Here is a 20,971-nt window from a genome sequence, read left to right as displayed (position 1 = left end):
GTCACTAAAAGCAAGAAAAGTTACAGTCTTTGTTCCTATTGCCATTATCCCTTTATATACATCCTTTACTTAATAAATAGCTAAAGACAGCAGTTTTGTATCATTGCCTTTAAAACCAACAGGTGACTAAAATCCCACTAGGTCAATTCCATAGTCCCACCTGATCAGCATGGTAGACACTGAAATATTATGGTTAACTTGAAAAGATCTTAGTAGTCCAGCTATACTCACCATCAGTTTTAAGTATTACTATGTATTTCTCATAGTTCAAAGTACCATGTGGTTTTTTTCATTTTTAAATGAAAACACGAATTGAAGGAGCAAAAACTGATGCACATGGCTGAATGTCTGTTACATGTACATGTAGTTTCAGGACATAAACTTGCCTTTCTGTTTAAGAATGGGATTAAATGATGACAACAACACGAACAATTTAACTTTTCTGGGACCTTCCTGTTAGACACAACTGAAGATAACCAAATGACAGCAATGATACACAAGCGCTAGTAATATTAAGCTGTAATTCTTGTTTTGCTTATGCGTGGAGGATTACATTTCTTGGCTACCAGGGCAAAGCTATGGCACACACAGAGTTAACCATGCCCCCGTCCTTTCTTCACCCCCCTTCTCCCCCCATCTCATTCATGCCACATTCCACAGTGGCAGGGTCCAACAACAATATAGGAGGGTACCCAAAATGAAGAGGCAGGGCCTTCCATTCTTCTGCCTCTCTTGAATTAATTAACTGGAAATGAGTTTTGTCAATGTTTTGGAAAGGCAGAGGGGTGAAAAGAAACTGCTAGAATTAATCACAGTGAGAAACTACCTCTTCAGCAGTCTGCCAGAGTTCAGAAAACCCATGAGAAGTGCAAAATAAAAGGAAAGTGGGCTGACTTACCATCCAAAGGAACAAATAAAATTCAAACAAACACCCAAGTCTCCAAAACAGAGACATGCCCCAGTGCAAAGGAATGTAGCATCTGTTGCCACAACAGCTTCAGCTTTGTTTTTAATATACTTGTCATGAAGACTGAAAGGTAACAAGGTAGAAAAGATAATTTACTAATAATTTAGACACACAGGAGGCATGTTGGTTGTATTTAATTCACTACATATTTATGTACAGCAATGTTCCACTGCAGAGATATTTAAGCACTATGATTGAAAATGAGTAACTTTCATTGTTTAGCCCTGACTCAGCATAGATCTTTTAAACGGAGAAGACAGACTGCAAAGCAGTTATTTCTTTGTTGAGTTTTTAATGATAGTTATCTCCAGATTCAGCAATGGAAATTATAACAACTCAATACCGCACGCATGACATCTTTCTAACAAAACAAGAAAGTAATGAAATTTCAACCATCTGAAAAGAAGGATCTTTTTCCATAAGTTAATTTACCTAGGTATTTAGAAAATGTGTAGGTGTCCTTCTGTTTACAGCAGCAAGGCAGAAGTATCATTTGGCAGTTTTTCTGAATGCAACACTTCCAGCAGACTGGAACTAAAACTGAAGAAATCTTGATTGCCTGAGCAGGGAAAAATATTTTAAAAGAGAAATCCTCTTTTAATGATTCGACTCTTCTTAATGTTTTGTTCATGAGGGCTTTTTCCTGACAGATCTCAGAATTAACTTGTCATCTCGTTTCTCTATCTCTAAACCCATACTCTCAAGGGCAGAATCGTCTGCCAGCCCCTTCTCCTCCGTCTGTGCAATAAGCTCTTGGTTTCTCTCATTCTGTTCCGTGAGATTTCGGATAGCATATACTGCCCACTGGTTCACAACTGTTGGACAAAGTTAAGGATCATTTATTTATTTAAAGACGAAATAATGCTTATTTTAATTTATTACTGCATTCCCCTCCCCCTGCTGCCCCCCCATCCCTCAAACCCAGAAAAACAGTAGAAATCAAGGGTTAGAAAAAGACATTTACAGGCAATGATTCTGAACCTGCAAATACTTGCATATGAGGTAATTTAAGTTTAAATGAGGTATGTCCGTTAACTTCAGGCAAGTTTACTAGGTTTTATCTTGAATTAAAAAAAAACAAGACAAAACTCAAATGAACTGCAGGAATTAAAAGGACATATTGTTTTAAACCAAAATTACAGTTAATTGAAACGTTCCAATGATCTTCCTGGTGAGACTTAAGAAAAAATAAAAAAACGAAGTCAGTCACTGTGTTTATGATCTGAGCACTTCAACACTGCACTTCCAAGAACTGGCAAACACAATGAGCTGTAAATCAGCTACAAGAAAGACGACAACTATTATTTTCACTGTACAAGCTGAAGAAATATAGAAAGAGAGAAACATATCCAGGTTAACAACTGAAAATAGCACAAATAACGTGGGAGACACTTAAAAATATTTAACTTCTAATGGTATCTAAACTCGGTTCTTTGTGCCTGGGTTCTTTTACAAACTTGCCACCAGAAGAGACGCTAAGATCACCAGCAGGTAGCTCCTGCTCATGTTTAAATGGGCACAAGCTGCAACTCATTCACCTTCTAAGGTGGTCCCTCGAGGCCAGGATTGAGGCACATGTCAGGACCATAGACGAAGGATTTAAATTCCCAGGATTATCAGTCAGGCATCTTCCAAGTGAACTACAGTGTTCATTTTATGAAGTGTCAGAGATGTTAGCCCCAATTCTGCAGCTGAAAAGCTATGTTATGATATAATCTTTCCCGAGTTACCCATATGGGAGGGCAAGCCATTCTGAATCACACAAAAGTGGTTTGCCTGCAGGGCACCAATTATTTACTACATGTAGCTTCACATCCAGCAGAAGAATATGCATAATTTACTCATCTCCTTGACGTCTTTGGGGTTGGACAGTGTCTAAGCACAGAGATACGATAGTGTTCTTATGGGCATTTGCCAGGGGGTGACTGGAGGGGAAAACTCCTCAATCGGAGAAGATGAGAACTTCAGCCAAAAGAGTAAAATACCGGAACTGGACTTTCTTACACAATTTATCGTGACAGCATTTGGAAAATCCAGTACCACTGCACGCACATTCTTACAGTAGCAGTCTTGCCATTTTCTCTGCGCACCTTGCACTGACTGCTGCGCCTGCCTTGCTGCCACCTCCAACTACCCCTTAGGCTTATACACTTAGGGCAGAGGCAGTCTCTCACGCTTGGTTGTTGGATGCACCAGCCAATGTGGATGGATGAACAACCGCATGTAGCAGAAGCAGCTTTCTTAATAGAAGACCAGGTCCTGCCTTCACAACCTTACATTTTAAGAGAGGGGAAGTGATAAAGTGAGAATACAGGAGACCAAAAAAAAAAGTTTATGACCATACCTAACTACAGTGCTACTTAGATGCCAAAGGAGAATAGAGAAGGGACTGAAATAAAAAGCACACAAGGAATCCTCAACAGAGAGAGAAGGGCTTAGACGAAGAGTAGCTTGCACGAACATCACAAGAAACATACATGCTAGGAAACAAACCTGCATTGGCATGCATTAGTAAAACAGTCCCCTGCCTTTAACAGAAGTTTATATTTATTTTCACATTCAAGCAGCCCGGAACTGAAAATCAAAAATGGCAAAGCAGTATGAATTATGGGGCTTTTTTCTGACAGAGTTCTTCAAACTTTGTCAGGAAATATGCTGCACACCTCCTTCATTTAAAAAATTCTGGCATGAGGTAATGACAGAGGAGAGAAATTAAAAAAAACCCCCAAATTATGTATCACATCAAAGCCTTAATAGGTGAATGTGACAGAGAATATCAATGTATTCTCTTCTTTCAGTGCACCACTACTGTAGTTAAGTGAGAAGACAAGTGCCAAGCTACATTTAAGTTATATAAACTGAGTATTTCCACTGCAGGTTATGTTTGAGTATGTAAAACAACAATAAAATACCAAAGAAATAAAATCATGTATGAGCAGAATCTTACTCATCACCTCTAATGGTAAGAAATAAATTTCAGAATAGTAAAGTATCCAAGCTGATGAATGCAGATGAACAAAGGCTGATACCCAGCAGGTCCTTCTGAGGTCTGAATTAGGGCACTTCACGAGTGCCAAAAAGTAACATGAGGTTCTCCCAATGGACTGTGAGAAACATGCTACTACTCTCCCTGGCTCTGCTCCTGGGACGAGGAGCAGACTTCTCTTGTGTTCCTAAAATACAGCTCTCCATAAAATACAGCACTTGCATAAAAGAATACCTCCTAAAAAAATAGAAGTAATTTTCAAAGAGTGGCAGTTCTTGATCACACAAAGTGCCACACAGAGAAAAAAGTACTCTCAAAAATTTTTTTTTCTGTATTAGCCTTGGCAATAATCCTGCTACCATCATCTTTATCTCCTTCAACACAAAAACACTGCTAAACCCCACAGCAAATGATGTTTTCCTACTATCGTATCCATTCATGCTTACATAATATCTAAGACATCCCCATTATCTTATGAACTCTATCATCATTATGGCATTTATCATTATTGACTACTGTAGCTGAAGCTGCAAAATGGTTTCAATAACGTTTTCACTCACTCTAAAACTCTTTTCTGCATGTAGGTTTTCCATTGTAAATTCACTCATGAATATGCATGATCTCCCTTGTTCACATGCTGTGTGAGGCTAAGACCTTTGGATGGCTGTGTGCAGACCTAGACAGACTTAAGTGTCAGCAGAGATTAAAGCTAGTCCCCAGCTAATATTCACATTACCTTCTTGCTCCTCTCCAAAGATAGAGACAGAGAGAGAAAATTAAACATATTCTAGAGTCTCTAATCCTACCAACACTTTAAGCACTTTATTGTATGCTCAGCTTTAGAAAGAGAGCTTCTAAAGTTTCCATAGTTACTACAAATAAGAGCATGAGCCTGTTTGTTGTGAAACTGCATAAAAGAAAAGAAACGCAGCAAACACAGTAGATCTGATTGCATAGACTTGTCTAGGTTTTTCCAAGAGAACATATTGCACTCTCAAATTAATTAATATTATAGACAAGGAAGTGAAGATTACAGTACCTCTGTCACAGTGCAGAAGGCGTACAAAAGAAAAAGAAATTTTCATTTCATTTTTCAGGAGCCTCATTACCAGACTGTGTTTAGGAACTGAAAGCAAACATTGGTATGCATTTACAGCAACTCTTTTTCAAAATCCATCAGTACTGGATGCTATGGGATTCCTATGTTATTTTGACTTACACAAGCAATAACAAAACTGAGTCAGCTTGCCCTGTGTTCCATACTTGTGTAACATCTTCATACAGCAATTTAAAATTTATCATCTAAACTCCTCTGGGTCGCAACTTCAATTGTCAGGGAGGGAAGCATACAGGGAGAAAGGAAGAGAGGTAGAGAAAATGTGCTGGCAATCTGCCCCAGGAGATGAAAAATCTTCCTATCTGGAATCAACATAACCCATGAAAATCTATGCTACTAAATCCTGTGGAAGTTTTGCCATTGACTGCAAAGGGAACTTTTCACAATTCTCTTGTTTCTTTTCATATGGATCCTGCTACAAGAGGTTGCTAGAGTCAATGCTGGCAATAGCATAGTGACTGTTACAAGTTTAATGGTGTATGAAAATACAACCACATACTGTCAGGAGTTGCTAACCAATATCCTATTGTGATGCATTACTGGAGAGGAGGACTTACAAACCAATTCCCAAAGAGAGCATTCTGGCTTTTCGTTCTCTTATTAGGAGGTCCAATTTGGACTAAATGTTATTGGCAAGTCTATTGCAGCCATCAGGACCCCTACAAATTGTTCTACAAACCAATTTGGATTCTACGGATGAAGGATAGTAGGCATAATTATTAATGAGGTTTGAATCTGATGAGATAGATATGCAGCAATGCATAAGTAAAATCTTGAAAGTATGTTGCTTAAAAAAGGCAAGTAGTAAGTTTTAAAAGTTAAGTATTATCATTAACTCATATAGGATACTGAAGAGTGGCGACAAGGAGAATGAAATACATACATCTGTTTTCTTAAGTCCCCCTGATAGTTATTAATACTGAGGAACTTTTAAATATAACATCCTTGGTGCAGAGTTTGATTTATTACATTGTGTAGATACTTTTTTTTTTTTTCCAGTTAGACCGTTTCCTGCACTACAGTTGGTTTTCAATAATTAAATGATTTCTTAGGAAACTTTCTTCTTTAAGAGTAATTTGGCCTAATGAGAAAAAGAGGATATTCTTTGCCCAATTCCATTACCTCATTTAAATCAGATTTTTGACTATTTAAATATTAACTTACATTTCAATCAAATATGGGAAGAGATACAAAACCTTATCAAGCAAGACAACCCACATGGGATGGAACCCTAGTCAAATGGGCTGTTTATGCAACAGCTAAAGCCACCCAACTTCTCTAAGAGCTTTTCTGGAACAGGTTTATAGAGCTAGAAACCAGAGATAATGAAAATATAATTCCTGTTAATTATATTTCTTTCTGGTCTTCAACAAGTAATCCAACTATCACTAAAACTTCTGCAGACAGGAGTGAAATACTAAAGCGTCACGTTAGAAGAATCACTTCCACTTACAGACCTGACTGGACCAAACTGAAAAGACATAAACCATTTCCCCTTCAAGTCTTTCAGTCCTTTTAAGTACTTTTGTTTCACAGCAACTTGAAGATAATTCTTCTCACCATTAAAAGAGGTCTCCAGACAGCTACTGCAACTGTTAGTCACAGTTTGGATCAACGTGCTGTGATTGACCACACGTAGTAGACAGTCAGGATTTTGGTCCCTCGCAGTCAGCCAAATTACTTACAAAGCTCTACAGGTTCCTTCCTGTTGGGGGTTGTAGTAGTTTTATGAAGTCCTAGAAGGCGTGTAAGATGATAGCAATTCTTTACAACTGCTTTACCTTTTTTACATAACTTTTACTTGTGCTTAAGACATTGCCAAAAAAATAATCACAGGAAATGTAAAGAACTGAAGGTTTTATCTTAATTTATTTACTTAAAGAAGCTAATTCATATTTTCAGAATTAATGCTTTGGACACTATTTATACCTGACATTAAATTATGAGCATCAGAAAACTTTAGGAATTCAGCCTATACAAACTTAAAATACTCTGCCTAGAAGTTAGAATACAAAGGTCTAAAATATTGCAGTTGCCTGTATTTTTATTTATTCCATAGCAGTTATTATCACCTATGACTGCAGTCACCACATTCTGGGTTTAAAAGCTAGAAACAGGCAGTGCTGTTTTCAGCTGGGAATGTCCTTCCTTCCTTCCCCTGCCTGACCTGGCCCTTGCAGAAGAGACACAGCACAACTCATCTAACCTAGAAGCCTCCAAGGTGGAGAGGCACCACTGGATGCTGGAAAAGGCATTTATTCCTGATCACACTTTTTAAGGATAAGATTTGTAACACTGGGGAACCTAAAGCAGAGGTTCATTTCTGCTGCAGGTAACTCTCACCTGGTCCAAGAGATCAGTAGGAGGGTTGGACCATCCACCACCAAACAAGCTTCAATCTCCACCACTACGTGGCAGCAAAGCTTCACTGGACAGGCATGAAATGAGATGCCTGCAGCCAGCCCTTTCCTACTCCTTACTGGGACAGGGAGACCAGGGTGGGCTGCTGATGCTTACTGCGAGCACTCCCCGTACAAATTCGCTGCCACAAAATATTTTGGTAAAGACAGAAAGCCTATCCCCAAAAACGTGAACTGGGGTTTGCAGCTCGAATTCCACTCTGTAGAAGAACATTGCTTTGCCAGAGGAAGATCTCAAATGATACCATCTCGGAATAGCCAAATGGGCAAAACTACTCAGTTTAAAGTCATCACAATAGTTTCAACACTAAGGCAACATTCTCTGTAATTCACAGCCTACAAAAATTAGGAAACATCCATAGCTGAAAATAACTGTAGATTAAATATATTTTTCCAGTTCCCAAGCCTTCACTACCCCCTCGCACCAGTAGTTATGGCTTCCTCTAGCAGACAAACACCATCTTTCTGGCTACCTGTATTTATATCAGTCTCTGAACATCCTACCCATCATCTGCAATGATGAATCCATTTCTTAAAGCGTGCCGGTTAGGATACAGGTTTTGGGGCTGATATCTTCCGTATAATCAACAGATGGGCATGTTGTATCTCACGTATAACTTTCAGTGAAAGTTCACCCATTTAAGTATCTATGGGCAACAAATACACTTTAAGACCAGAGTGGACGATTATCCCTCTTTTGCCCAACACTTCTGCACAGAACACAGACAACCGAAGGTCAGCCACTCTTGAAATCAAGCCTGTCAATTCTGTTTCATGTACAAGATATTTTCATGCCTTTTTCTGAAAGACATCCAATGCTGACCAGGAGATTTCACTGTGTCCCTAAATAAACTGTTCCAATGGGTAAATATCTCATTCATTACAGCCTGTGATTTATTTCTGGTTTAGATTTGTTTAGAATTGTTTCCAAACACTGATTTTCATTATAGATTAAAAGAAAATAATAATTCACAGATCATAATCAAGGCACTCGGTAAGCATCTTCCGCATGAACTAAAGAGAGAAACTGAGGGAGATATTCCAAGCTTTGCATAATTCTTGTACCTCTTCCCTTCATTTGTCTTTTTCAGTGTCCCTTTTGAAGCATAGGCACCAGAGCTATGTCACAAATTCTGCCAAAATTTGCTATATGGCTGATAGCAGGTGCAACACAGTTGCCCGCTCCTTCTGGCTATTAATAATTCAGAAAAAGTGAAAAACAAAACCTCAGAACATTCAGTTGCCCTCTCACTCCTAGCTATGCTCCCACAAGTAGAGTCCAAGCTCTCCAGGTCATTCAGAAACACGTTTTCAGCACTGTCCAGTTCTGACATCCAGAGCCAAATCATGAGGGCTCATTTTTAGTTCCAAGGCTTGACTGCTTTTAACTACAGACTCACTTCAGTGACATCCAGCAAAATGGTACCCGATGTTCACTAAAGTGCTGTTTACTACTACAGCAATTTGGGTTACTAAGACATTTTTTACCTAGAGCAAAGTGGGGATTTTTCTCCCCAGATCACTAGTATTTCTAGGTTAACAGATCACACAAGACACCACTGAACAGTATTATATACCCAGATTGCTATTGGTCTTTAATGCCTGCCAGCTAAACAACATTTAATCCATATCCTATGTGCCTCCTCTCATACTCTGTGGGACTTAAAAGCACAGTGCCAAGTCACCTTAGTATACTATGAGATTAAACACAAAATTTCGGTCAAGTACTCCAGAGCTACAAAAGCCGTAGTACATGTTTAGCTATGTCAGGCTATTTTTATTATAATGTCTCTTATGCCAAAACTTACAGAACTTTAAAAAAAAAAAAAATTAAGCCATAACCTCTAGTTTGTTTTACTTTTTCCTATACTCAGACTTGTAATACTAGCTTAAAACCATGAATATGACACATTCATTTTTGCTGCTTAGGCTGCCAATTTTTTTTTAAAATTATGACTTACATTTTTAATAGAAACCCATAATTTATGAGTAACTATAAATCATCTGGTTTTAAAACAGAAAGAATCACACTCTTGATCAATCTCAAGCTAATGCTCCACAGTTACAATATTCTGTTCTTGCAGTCCCTTCTATTACACTAATCCCATTTTAAGAATTCATGACAACTAAATCTGTTAGTTATCTGTAAGAGGTACCAGAGAGTTAGCAGGTTGTTACATTAAAAAGAAAGGGCTTCAATTGCTGTTACCTAACTGTTAAAAATGCCTTAGCTTATCTTCTTTTCCCAGGTACAGAAAAAAATTGCAAAATTCCATTAAGTTGAAACTCATGTATCAAATTACTATCAAAACCTACCACAAACATTGAGCTGTAAAGCACTAAAGCATAGGGGGATGGTAACTGTGTTCACAAACTGACTGATTATCAGGCAGACTGTAGGAATTTTAAATTTCCTTGGACATGTAAAGAAAAAAGCTCCACCTACACACAGAAATATATTCATGTATATTTATATGCATACATATAGAAATAAACAGCTTTTCTAAACCACTTTAAAATGGGAATTATAGAAGTCAAATAAAACTTTCAAAAATTTGGCACTAGACTTAAAAACCCAACCCAGTTAATACCTGAGATGTGGTCAAACTAATTATAATTTATCACTCTAAGGCACATGACAAGGTAAGCTGACTCACAATTTGGACAGAAGCTCTTTTTCTATTTATAATCTCTAGAGATTCATCTATTTATATAGATTCAACAAGGATCTGTATGCCATCTTACCTTTCAGCATTGTACTTGAGTATTTTATTGATTCAGGGTCTTTGAATAACTTACATGGCATAACTCCCACCCCTGCTGCTTTTGGTGATTTCAAACATTATTTTATGACAAATAATGAAAACAATGAAGGTAAATGAGACTCCAGTTCCAGTCTCATAGACACCAGATGATGTCTGGTGCATCCAAAAATAACAACAGTTAAATAAATGGGTGTTTGGAAAGATGCAACTAAATTATAACCAACTAACTTTTTTCTACCATGTTTTGCAAAATAGCCATTAGCCACAATTATATCTGCTACAATTTCAGGAAATGGTTGCATCTCCTTGAAGAAATCTCAGAACATCAAGAGACAAGAACAAATCAACAAGGTCAGTGGAACGGACTGCAAATATATCCTTAGTGAGAAAGGAAAGGTTACATTTTGGAAACCATTTTGGAAATAGAACCGAGTCTAAACAATGATCTGGGGAAGTGAGGGAAAGCGATTTAAGGATTAGGAAGGAGCTACACAGGACAATGCATTCGCCAGCTGAAGTTACAGCTTGTTTTAATAATAGTGACTGAAAATGGGACAACAAAAAAATGTCAGAATAAAGATATTATGCAAAGAATTGGCCATATGACATCTGAATATTCTCTGGAGGCATGCAAGAAACAATGTCAAGAAGACAGACTGAAATATGATAAGGTGGTTGTAGAAGGCATTCCATTCTCAACAATATTTTTGAACCACTCCTAGCTTTATTTAAGAAGAACAAAAACCTTTGGGTCTCAAATTTCTAGTGCTTTGTCTCAGCCCAGAGGGGAATTTTTCAAAAGAAAGTCTACAGAAAAATCAAGCAAGCTGTTTGAGCTATAAAAGCAGTGAAATATTATATTTTCTCCATTTCTTCTTTTTTTTTGGTGCTCCTGGTAACTAAAGATCCGCTTTCTTTCAAGAATTCAAGCCTGTCATGGATTTAAATCCACCAAGAGGATTAGGGCAGAGGACAAATATGACAATATTTGGTTTAGAAATAGAGTTATTAACTTTAATTCTTCACTTTTACATGCATGAGTTGGTGCCTACAGAGATTACTCTTCTCAAAGGATTAGAAATATTATAATGTAACGTTTGAAAGAGCCTTCCTGCACTCTGTATACCTCTGTTAAACTTCCTCCAGCTCTAAGACGGACCCTGTACATCACACATGTTTCTTAATGATGGTAGTTGTCACTTACTGGAGCTGGCTAGAAGTGAGATACTGAAGAAGAGACTTCACATTTACATCTCTGCAAATCTGCTTTAGTATTTTATATACTGTCAAGAAAATTAATACTCTCCCCCCTCCCCATGAACTCTGAATTTCAGTGTTTAATCAACCTACATAGGATGATCCTACATCCTGCATAGATGCACTAAATAAATTGTATCCTGAAATTACGGCATCAGCAACCTGAAATATACCATTGGAAATTATAACTTTGTTAAATGTCCAAACACAAAATTTAATCTGTGGTCATTTCTAGAAGAAAAAAAAGGGACAGTGCTTTCATTTCACAGAATATCTTTTCCTGTACTGCGCACTGCATTCCTTCTGTGGTCTTAAGTCTTTTTCATATTAGGAGAATGTTACATTTCACAAGAGAAAATTTGTTCTTGGGCAACAGTGTGGATTACTGATACAGCTAGTAGATGTAGAACACCTCACAAGAAAACTTCACACTTCTGTTTTCATTCTAAAGTAAACATTTTCTTATAATCAACGTTTCAGAACTGCGGTCTTTGAGTCAGAATTTAGATCTACCAAATATCATGCTTAATGTGGTAGGTTTTTTTTGGTTGGTTCCTCACCTTTAACTAAGTTCTGTTCCAAAGAGTTTGCAACATACAGAAAAGATAAACAATGCGTTAAGACATGGAAGTTATATTATCCCAACTCTTCAGCTGTGAAGCCAATGTCAAGAGTGAATTAAAATAAAATTAGGTTACACAAATGCCTCCTGTACCCTTTTCAACCGGGAGCATGCACCTAGATCCTCCCCCGTCAGAGCTTTACAATAATCCCACTCAGGACACTTTATTCAATATCATAAAGAAAAATCCTACTTAGAACGGAATCCAGACCTCTTCAGTCCATTAACACTTCTGTAAGAACAAGACTGGTTACTTGCAATGCTTATTTCAAGAGTGTAAAAACACCCTGACACATAATGACAGAAATAGGCATTGGTGGGCAGATGACCTTCCCACCTAAAACCAAAAGCAGCATTTGGGAATAGCTGTGTTTTTCCCCTTTCACCATGAGAAATAACAAAAAAGGTTGAAGCCTCTTGGGAATCACTTAGCAAACCAGCCCACCACTGCAGCCAAAAAAAATCCCCTTATCATACAACACTGAGGGATTCCCTTGTGAGCCTCACAGACCCCTAGGCTCCATTAGTATCTAACAAAATATAGCTATAAAGAATTTGCAGCAACTTGCAGGAACAGGATAGGATTTGGTCTGCTGAATAAGGTGAAAGGAATAAGCCCCTCTCAGACTGTTCTTGCTCAATGAATAACCACACTTGTACCTGTTCCAGCTTCTAGGCTGACCAGTTCATCTGAATATAATTGTAAGATACAGAGAAGGAGCTAAGGTTTGTGCATATGCCACAAACCAGAAATCCTCCCACTCTCGTTAAAGAAGAATTCTCAGCACACTGGAGTTGAATTAGTCTGAATTGGAGTATGGCAATACAGCAACTTCTTGCTTGACCATTTCTTTTCATCCTAGTTCCATCTATGGTAGTTGGCTTCCACTCAGCTGATATTTTCTGTTGTCTTTGGCACTACGAACCTAAAGGTTCAGGCCAACAAGTTTCTGCTCTTTACCTGTGCTGACAAGTCCCATTCTTTCACTGCCAACCTCAACTACTGCTGGGTCACTAAAAACTTACTATCTACCTTTTTTGTTAAAGTCATAGTAACACAATCAGTACTGGTTCACAGAAACTAAGATTCTAATAGTGCTCTGTGTCCAAGGATATAGGTTGCAGCAGCAGCAACCTGCAATAAAGCAAAACTGAAACCTTCTTCCAAAGAATACACTTCCATTTAGCCCAGGTAGACTCCAAACCTGTGCAGCAAAGCAAGTGTCAATAGGATGAAGAAAAGGGTAATTTCTTCCAAGTGGGCAGAACTTGACTGGGCATGAGGAGGTCATTACTGTTTTCATCAGTAGTCTAGGTCCTTTGCACTGACCATATCCACTGAAATAACAGGATTTTATGTATGCTTATGAAAATACAGAATCAAATAGGTCACCCCAAACTACTAAATGCATTGGCAGTGCCTGAAGTGAGCTTTCCAAAGAAAGGCAACCATTACTGATGTAACATTATGCTGTATTTTCTTGCCAACATACAAGATAGCCACATTTACGTGAAAATGCTCAACTGTATGATGGTTTACTCTAAAAAGTCAACTCACACTCTGATTTTTGCTTTCTACTGGCTGCTATTCAGCTGTGAGGCTTTTTTTACAGTATGTGGCCTGTTTTAGGTTGCACTCTGTAACTTAGAAACAAAATGTCTGTCAGCTCCCCCAAAAGTCTTTGCTGGCATCTCACAAAAACAAACTGCCATTGTTGTAGACCATAGCAACTTGATTTCTTCTAGCTTTAGCCAGAAGTTTCATGAACCACAATTATACTTGCTGCTGCCATGAAGTCAAAAGTATTTTCAATCTACCCCTCAGATGACTTTCAGACTGAATATCATAGAAGCAGCTTAGGGAAGGAGTATCTGAAAATTAACTTATATTTTCTACATTTTCATCCGTTATACAAACTAAGGGGCCTATGTATGGATATCCACAGCAACCACAGGTTTTCCTTTCACAACTGCTGAAAATTCTTACTCCTAAAACATAGCCAGCTGGGTGTTTCCTCATATATATAAACATTTTTAAAAAAGGAAAAAAGGAAGACCCAGGGAACTACAGGCCAGTCAGTCTCACCTCTGTGCCTGGCAAGATCATGGAGCAGATCCTCCTGGAAACTATACTAAGGCACATGAAAAATAAGGAGGTGATTGGTGACAGCCAACATGGCTTCACTAAGGGCAGATCATGCCTGACAAATTTGGTGGCCTTTTATGACCGGGTTATAGCATTGGTGGATAAGGGAAGAGCAACTGACGTCATCTACCTGGACTTGTGCAAAGCATTTGACACTGTCTCACATGACATCCTTGTTTCTAAATGGGAGAGACATGGTATCCTGGTTTCAGCTGGGATACAGTTAATTTTCTTTCTAGTAGCTGGTATAGTGTTACGCTTTGGATTTAGCATGAGAAGAATGTTGATAACACACTGATATTTTCAGTTGTTGCTAAGTAGTGTTTAGACTAAGTCAAGAATTTTCAGCTTCTCATGCCCAGCCAGCAAGAAGGCTGGAGGGGCACGAGAAGTTGGGAGGAGACAGCCAGGACAGCTGACCCAAACTGGCCACAGGCGTATTCCATACCATGTGACATCATGGCCAGTATACAAACTGGGGGGAGTTGGCCTGGGGGGGATCACTGTCCAGGAACTAACTGGGCATCGGTCGGCAGGTGGTGAGCAATTACATTGTGCATAATTTGTTTGGTATATTCCAATTATTTTACTATTATTGTTGTCATTTTATTATTATCATTATTATTTTCTTCCTTTCCATCCTATTAAACTGTCTTTATCTCAACCCATGAGTTTTACTTTTTTTTCCCAATTCTCCTCCCCATCTCACTGGGTGGAGAGGAAGTGAGCGAGCGGCTGCATGGTGCTTAGCTGCTGGCTGGGGTTAAACCACGACAGTCCTTTTTGGCACCCAACATGGGGCCCAAAGGGTTGAGATAATGACAGATCTGACCAGGGCGGGTCCATCCATTTGACGGATGGACCACTCGGTGGATAAGGAATTGGCTGGATGGTCGCACTCAAAGAGTTGTGGTCAATGGCTCGGTGTCTGAGCGGAGACCAGTGACGAGTGGCGTTCCTCAGGGGTCAGTATTGGGACCAGCACTGTTTAACATCTTTGTCGGCAACGTGGACAGTGGGATTGAGGGCACCCCCATAAGTTTGCCGATGACACCAAGCTGTGTGGTGCCGTCAACATGCTGGAGGGAAGGGATGCCGTCCAGAGGGACCTTGACAGGATTGAGAGGTGGGCCCGTGCAAACCTCATGAAGTTCAACAAGGCCAAGTGCAAGGTCCTGCACATGGGTCAGGGCAATCCCAAGCACAAATACAGGCTGGGCGATGAGTGGATTGAGAGCAACCCTGCGGAGAAGGACTTGGGGGTGCTGGTTGATGAGAAGCTCAACACGACCCGGCAATGTGCGCTTGCAGCCCAGAAAGCCAACCGTATCCTGGGCTGCATCAGAAGAAGCGTGACCAGCAGGTCGAGGGAGGGGACTCTCCCCCTCTACTCTGCTCTGGTGAGACCCACCTGGAGTACTGTGTTCAGCTCTGGGGCCTCCAACATAAGAAGGACACGGACCTGTTGGAGTGAGTCCAGAGGAGGGCCACAAAGATGATGAGGGCTGGAGCACCTCTCCTATGAAGTCAGGCTGAGAGAGTTGGGGTTGTTCAGCCTGGAGAAGGCTCTGGGGAGACCTTATAGTGGCTTTCCAGTACCCAAAGGGGGCCTGCAAGAAAGCTGAACTTTCAAGGGACTTTTTCAAGGGCATATAAAGACAGGACACAGGGTAATGACTTCAAACTGAAAGAGGGTAGATTTAGATTAGATGTAAGGAAGAAATTCTTCACTGTGAGGGTGGTGAGACACAGGAACAGGTTGCCCAGAGAAGTTGTGGACGCCTCATCCCTGGAAGTGTTCTAGGCCAGGCTGGATGGAGCTTTGAGCAACCTGGTCTAGTGGAAGGTGTCCCTGCCCATGGCAGGGGGGTTGGAACTAGATGATCTTTAAGGTCCCTTCCAACCCAAACCATTCTATGATATATGTGTGTACATACACACACACACACACCCCCCCCCCAGCAGGATTTTTTTTTTCCAAGTATGACCGCACTTTTGGCTAAGAGAAAAACATGCCTGATTAGGGGTTAATATAATATGGATGCTTACATAAGGTCATTCAAATTAAATTCAGCCATTCACAAAATCAATTTATCGAGACACCTAATGTAAGAATCTCAAAAGGGTAAGATTGGCAAGCATCCTGAAAAACCAAGAATATTCCATCTTCAAAACTGCATTTCACTTCTGATTTTCAAGTTTTACCACTAACAGCTATTACATTGAAGTACTTTGGATAATATTTTTCTTAAAATAGCAATAAATATTTCCAGGGACAGCCATTAAATTAAAAAAAAAAAAAAAAAGGGACATCTTTGTGTGTTACTCATGAGTGTAAATGTTAGGAAGTAGCAAAAAAACAGACAACATAGTTAAGGTAAACTTAAAAGTCTTCAATAAAACAGGCTAGTTTAAATAAAGTCTTCCATAAGCACCTTTTTTATATGATTAGAGTCAATAGTCTTTTGATCGGAATGGGCTGGCCTCCCTCCTTATGTCTGCAAGTGGAAATCTGTGAAAGGTCAGAAATGAAGCTGGAAGAAGCAGTAAGAACTTAGGATGAGTTAAAAGACAAGAACAAAAAGAAGGGCTCTTGTCTGATGCTAGAGCCTGTCAGAGATGAGGAAGATAGTGGCTCAGAGAGCAAAATAGAAGATATTTTAATTTAGAACACCTTTTCAACCCAAATAACCTGAAAAGCAGGATCTAGAGTAAATTTTTTACTGGTATTACTCAGATGGGGATCTCCAACCCACTCTGCTGTTCTGTGGCAGGTTTAATTTATTTGTTTTTAAACACAGGTTACATAAGTAAAGCACAATGCTTCCAACTTGTCAGAAGCAGAACAAGAAACTGAATTTTCAAAACCAAAAATTCACCTCATGAAAGAACCTCTCCTTAATCTAAAGGCAAACAAGTCCACTTGCATTTGGAAACACCCTCTTTTCTTTTGAATACAGAACGACAGTTATGATTAGGATACAGGCCAATCCAAGATGGAAGTTTTAAAGGGGACAGAAAAAGTTAAAGTGACATTCAACGTTCTCTTCAGACCCCAAGGTCTATAATGAACTGCATCTCCTCAGTCCCACTCTGTCTACCTTTTCCCCTGTGCTAAAAGCCTAATAGCTAACAGCTGAAAATCTGGTATCTTTCAGCATTTCTCCATTGAATTTACTTGGAACCATGCAAAGTTATAGTGGCTGAAAATTTAAAATACCAATTCAAATAACTGCAAGAGGTACAGCAAATTTGCTCTTAACTGTCCATAATCATCTTCATACCTGTTACTAACAAGGGTGGAGGGTTTTTTGTTGCTTTTATTCATGAAATATCCTGAAGGAAAAAAATACTATTTTTAGTATAAATGTAAAAGATTCAAGTCTGTCTCAGATGTAATTGGACAAGATAACAGTTCTCCCAAACTGGGCACTGAAAAATGAATTCAAACCTAAAAAGTTAAAGCAATGCAAACATGTCAGTTGAATTTCAGCTAGCAATCTCATAAGTGATGAAGATCCTGATATTCCTATGCACATTACAGAACTGTTTAGGATCTCAAAGGATGCAATTTTAAGGTAATGACAGGTTTACGAAGGAATTTATTTTAGGATAAGAGCAGACCCATTTCCCCTTTCAGTATGCTTCCATACGCTACAAATAAAAAGATTTATCAAAGGATTTTGGCTCTCAAAGGTAATAAAGAGCTCTTTTAACATCTAACGTGGCAGTTCAGCTTCTCTTGATGGATTGCATACTTTAGGGAAATGATTTTTTTTTTTTTGTCCAGAAAAAAAATCCTATCACTTTTACCACAAAAGTTACATTTTTCTTTGGAAAATTTTGTACGTGTAATTTGGAGGCAGAACTTAGTAAAATATAGAAAATCAGTATATCAACTCTGTTTTCAGTAGAAAATATAATGACATCCTAACTGTAGAGCTTGGGTGTCTCCAAAACAGATAAAGATCAAACAAAAATGTGCATCTACAAACACTTCACTAAGAAATCTAAGTTGTTCTTATGTAAAAGGAATCTGGATGAAAATTCTTCCAATCAGGTTTATAGAAGGAGAAATCCGAGTAACACAGCCTGAAATCAGAAAACCAGGCACTAGAAACAAGAACACAAAGAGAAGCTTCTGGACCTGACTTTCTGAAGGAACCGTGGCTGAAGAGCTACACCAAGCTTTTCCTTGCAGCTTTCTACATCACCTCGGCAAACTGCAGCACCACTGAGTGATCCTATTCAAATTTTGGCAACTCTCTCAACAGCCAGCTCAAGAGTTGCCTAAATACTTGCTTTTAATTAATCTTCCTTGAAAAGAGACAAAATATATTCACTCTGGATCACAAAGTGACAATACAGGCAATTTTAAGATGTTTCAATTTTAAGCAAGTAGGCTTTCAAATCTTAGTAAGAGCATTGCTCTGGTTTATAAGCATCACAAAATGGATTTGTGCCAGACAGGACTGGGTGCACAGAGGGAGGGGAGAAACAGTTGAATCTCTTCAGAGGAATGTTATGCAATGGAGTCAGGCACCTACATGCTACTAAGGACTTGGTTTGTGGTGTCTAGAAGTAGCAAAATATGCTGTGAAGCAGATGAAAGAAGAGACAGATATAAACTGCAAACTCCTCTTCTGCTTCCCTGCATGAGACATGCTGAGAACGCAGCAGATGAGGAACGTTAGAGGCAGGAAAGAAGCAGGGCAGCATTCACTTCATGTAGCACAAGAGCACCTGGAATAGCTCTAGGTCAAAATGATAAAGCGAGTAGTGGCTAGAAGCTGTGCTCCAAAAGCTGATGCAGCAAACTTTGTCACAGCAGGCCAAGTCCCCCCTCTGCCCAAGTGCTACTTACTTTTTCATATACCTGAATACTGTATGCTATGGATCAGTGGTGAAAGCTCATATTAAGAGGTGTCATTACATCTAGTTAGTCTTTAAAAACCAAGTAAGCAAAGTTTTATCCTCTGGTGAGGAGTTTATAGTACAGCCATAAAACGTCAGCCCGTATGAAGAGGTGTAAGAAGTTCCACATTGCTCAAAATACAGTAAAGGCTCCCATGGTATTTTGCTTTCATTTCATTCAAGATCATAAATTACAACTCTACCTTTTGAAGGCCTCAAACTTTATCCTCTTTTACTAACAGCTAAAATGAAGGATTAATCCTAGAAAGAAATTCTAAAAGTCGCTGCACAGCTGTGCTTTCCAGCAAAGGAAAAGTGACTTGGGATCAAAACTCCTTACTAGGTTTTCTCAGGGCTGCTCTTCTGCTTAGGAAAGGTAACTTTCCCTGCCCTTCCCACCACATCCAGCAGTGCCCCTCACCAGAATCAGACTGTGGAAGCACAACTCTGCTACTCGGTGCACTGTCAAGAGACACACAGTCAGGTCTCCAACTATAGGAATAGTGATGAAAGTAAAAACCTTACATATAAAGCAACAAAGTGAGTAACTCAGAGGGTACTTAACACCCATTGCTCCTCCACCCAGCTTGTTAACATTTTGCTATCATCTGTCCCTACATTATTTCATCCTTTTAAGATATATTTATATGTAGATGATGTTCTACAGTACACAATTATGAGAACATGTAACATTTTCACTTTTTTTTTTATGATACTTGTTAAAAAGTGAGCTTTTTTTAACTAATTCATTTAAAAAAAAAAATCAGTTTCATGTGTTCAGTATAAGAAAGTTCACATTACTCTAGACAGGAAAGGCATTTGGTTTCCAGATGCACTTATCAGAAACTTACAAGGAGCTAATGACTAGATGACAGAAAATAATAGCTCACCCACTGAACATACCAGCAAGATTACTACGCAGTTCATGAAGAGATGGATAAGTCTGCTTAACAACTGTTTACCTTCAATATAAAGTTACTTCCCTCTAATAGCAATCTATCTTGGAAAGTCTCTGCTCTTAAACCCTAGGAGAAAAAAGTCCCAAATATGAAGCACTATGCCATTTATATTAAAATCTCCCCAGCATTTCAGTAATCTGCATCATTAATTCTCTCAATTATACACATTTTCTTTACAGCTTGCTAGCCTTGTCTCTGTGCTTAGAATAAGTTCTCCAGTCAGATTTAATAAGCATATAGAATTGATGGGGTGCTTATTTCAGTCTACTGCAGTTGAAGCAAAAGCTCCAAGATTTGATACAAAGACCAAACATAGTCTTCAGATTTCTATCACAGTTAGCTCTCTGAATTAACATTTGTAAAGCAGTAATATTTGTTATTTTAGGAAACAGAATATAAGCACAGTTCAGCTTATTTAGAATCCAGTTCATGAAAGTATATTTATGAGTTTTCTCACTTCTAAACCAAGCACTTAAATACAACCTAGAAACTCATGAGGCCAGTTAGTCTTAGGTACCAAGTAAAAGCAATGCTGGCATAAATACATTAAACCCCCACACCTTTTCTTATGAGTCATGTTCAATAATTAGAATTCTTTTGTAAAGGATACAAGGATTGTTGTCATCAATGCTGCAGTTGTCCAGGATCAAGGGGATGCCATCTAACTCATAAACCTAAATATAAACAAAAGTTTAATTTAACAGATGTCTCAACAGTACTAATGATGTTTCATGCAAGAAATATATAAAAACATAACAGGGATGTTTGTTTCACCAAAAATATGGAACGTTAACACAATTGCAGAGTAAATCTGGTAT

The 20,971-nt window shown here is 38.8% G+C and overlaps 1 protein-coding gene across 5 annotated transcripts in view; it reads right to left on the bottom strand.

Moving 5' to 3' along the window:
- Nucleotides 1-1,239: 1,239 nt before the first annotated feature.
- The window catches only part of ATXN10 (ataxin 10), a 106,072-nt gene continuing 86,340 nt past the window's right edge, over nt 1,240-20,971 (bottom strand). For all 5 annotated transcript variants that reach the window (XM_052789581.1, XM_052789582.1, XM_052789585.1 and 2 more), the window contains 2 exons: nt 20,764-20,827; nt 1,240-1,782 (listed from right to left, as the gene is read on the bottom strand). In XM_052789581.1, coding sequence (XP_052645541.1) covers nt 1,595-1,782; nt 20,764-20,827 — 252 coding nt within the window. In that variant the 3' untranslated portion in view covers nt 1,240-1,594. The remainder of the gene's footprint in view (nt 1,783-20,763; nt 20,828-20,971) is intronic.

Source organism: Harpia harpyja, chromosome 6, assembly GCF_026419915.1.
Source record: "Harpia harpyja isolate bHarHar1 chromosome 6, bHarHar1 primary haplotype, whole genome shotgun sequence".
In the NCBI taxonomy this organism is placed as follows: domain Eukaryota; kingdom Metazoa; phylum Chordata; class Aves; order Accipitriformes; family Accipitridae; genus Harpia; species Harpia harpyja.
Note: the sequence above shows the minus strand (reverse complement) of the source record. Positions and strands in the feature narration are given on the sequence as shown.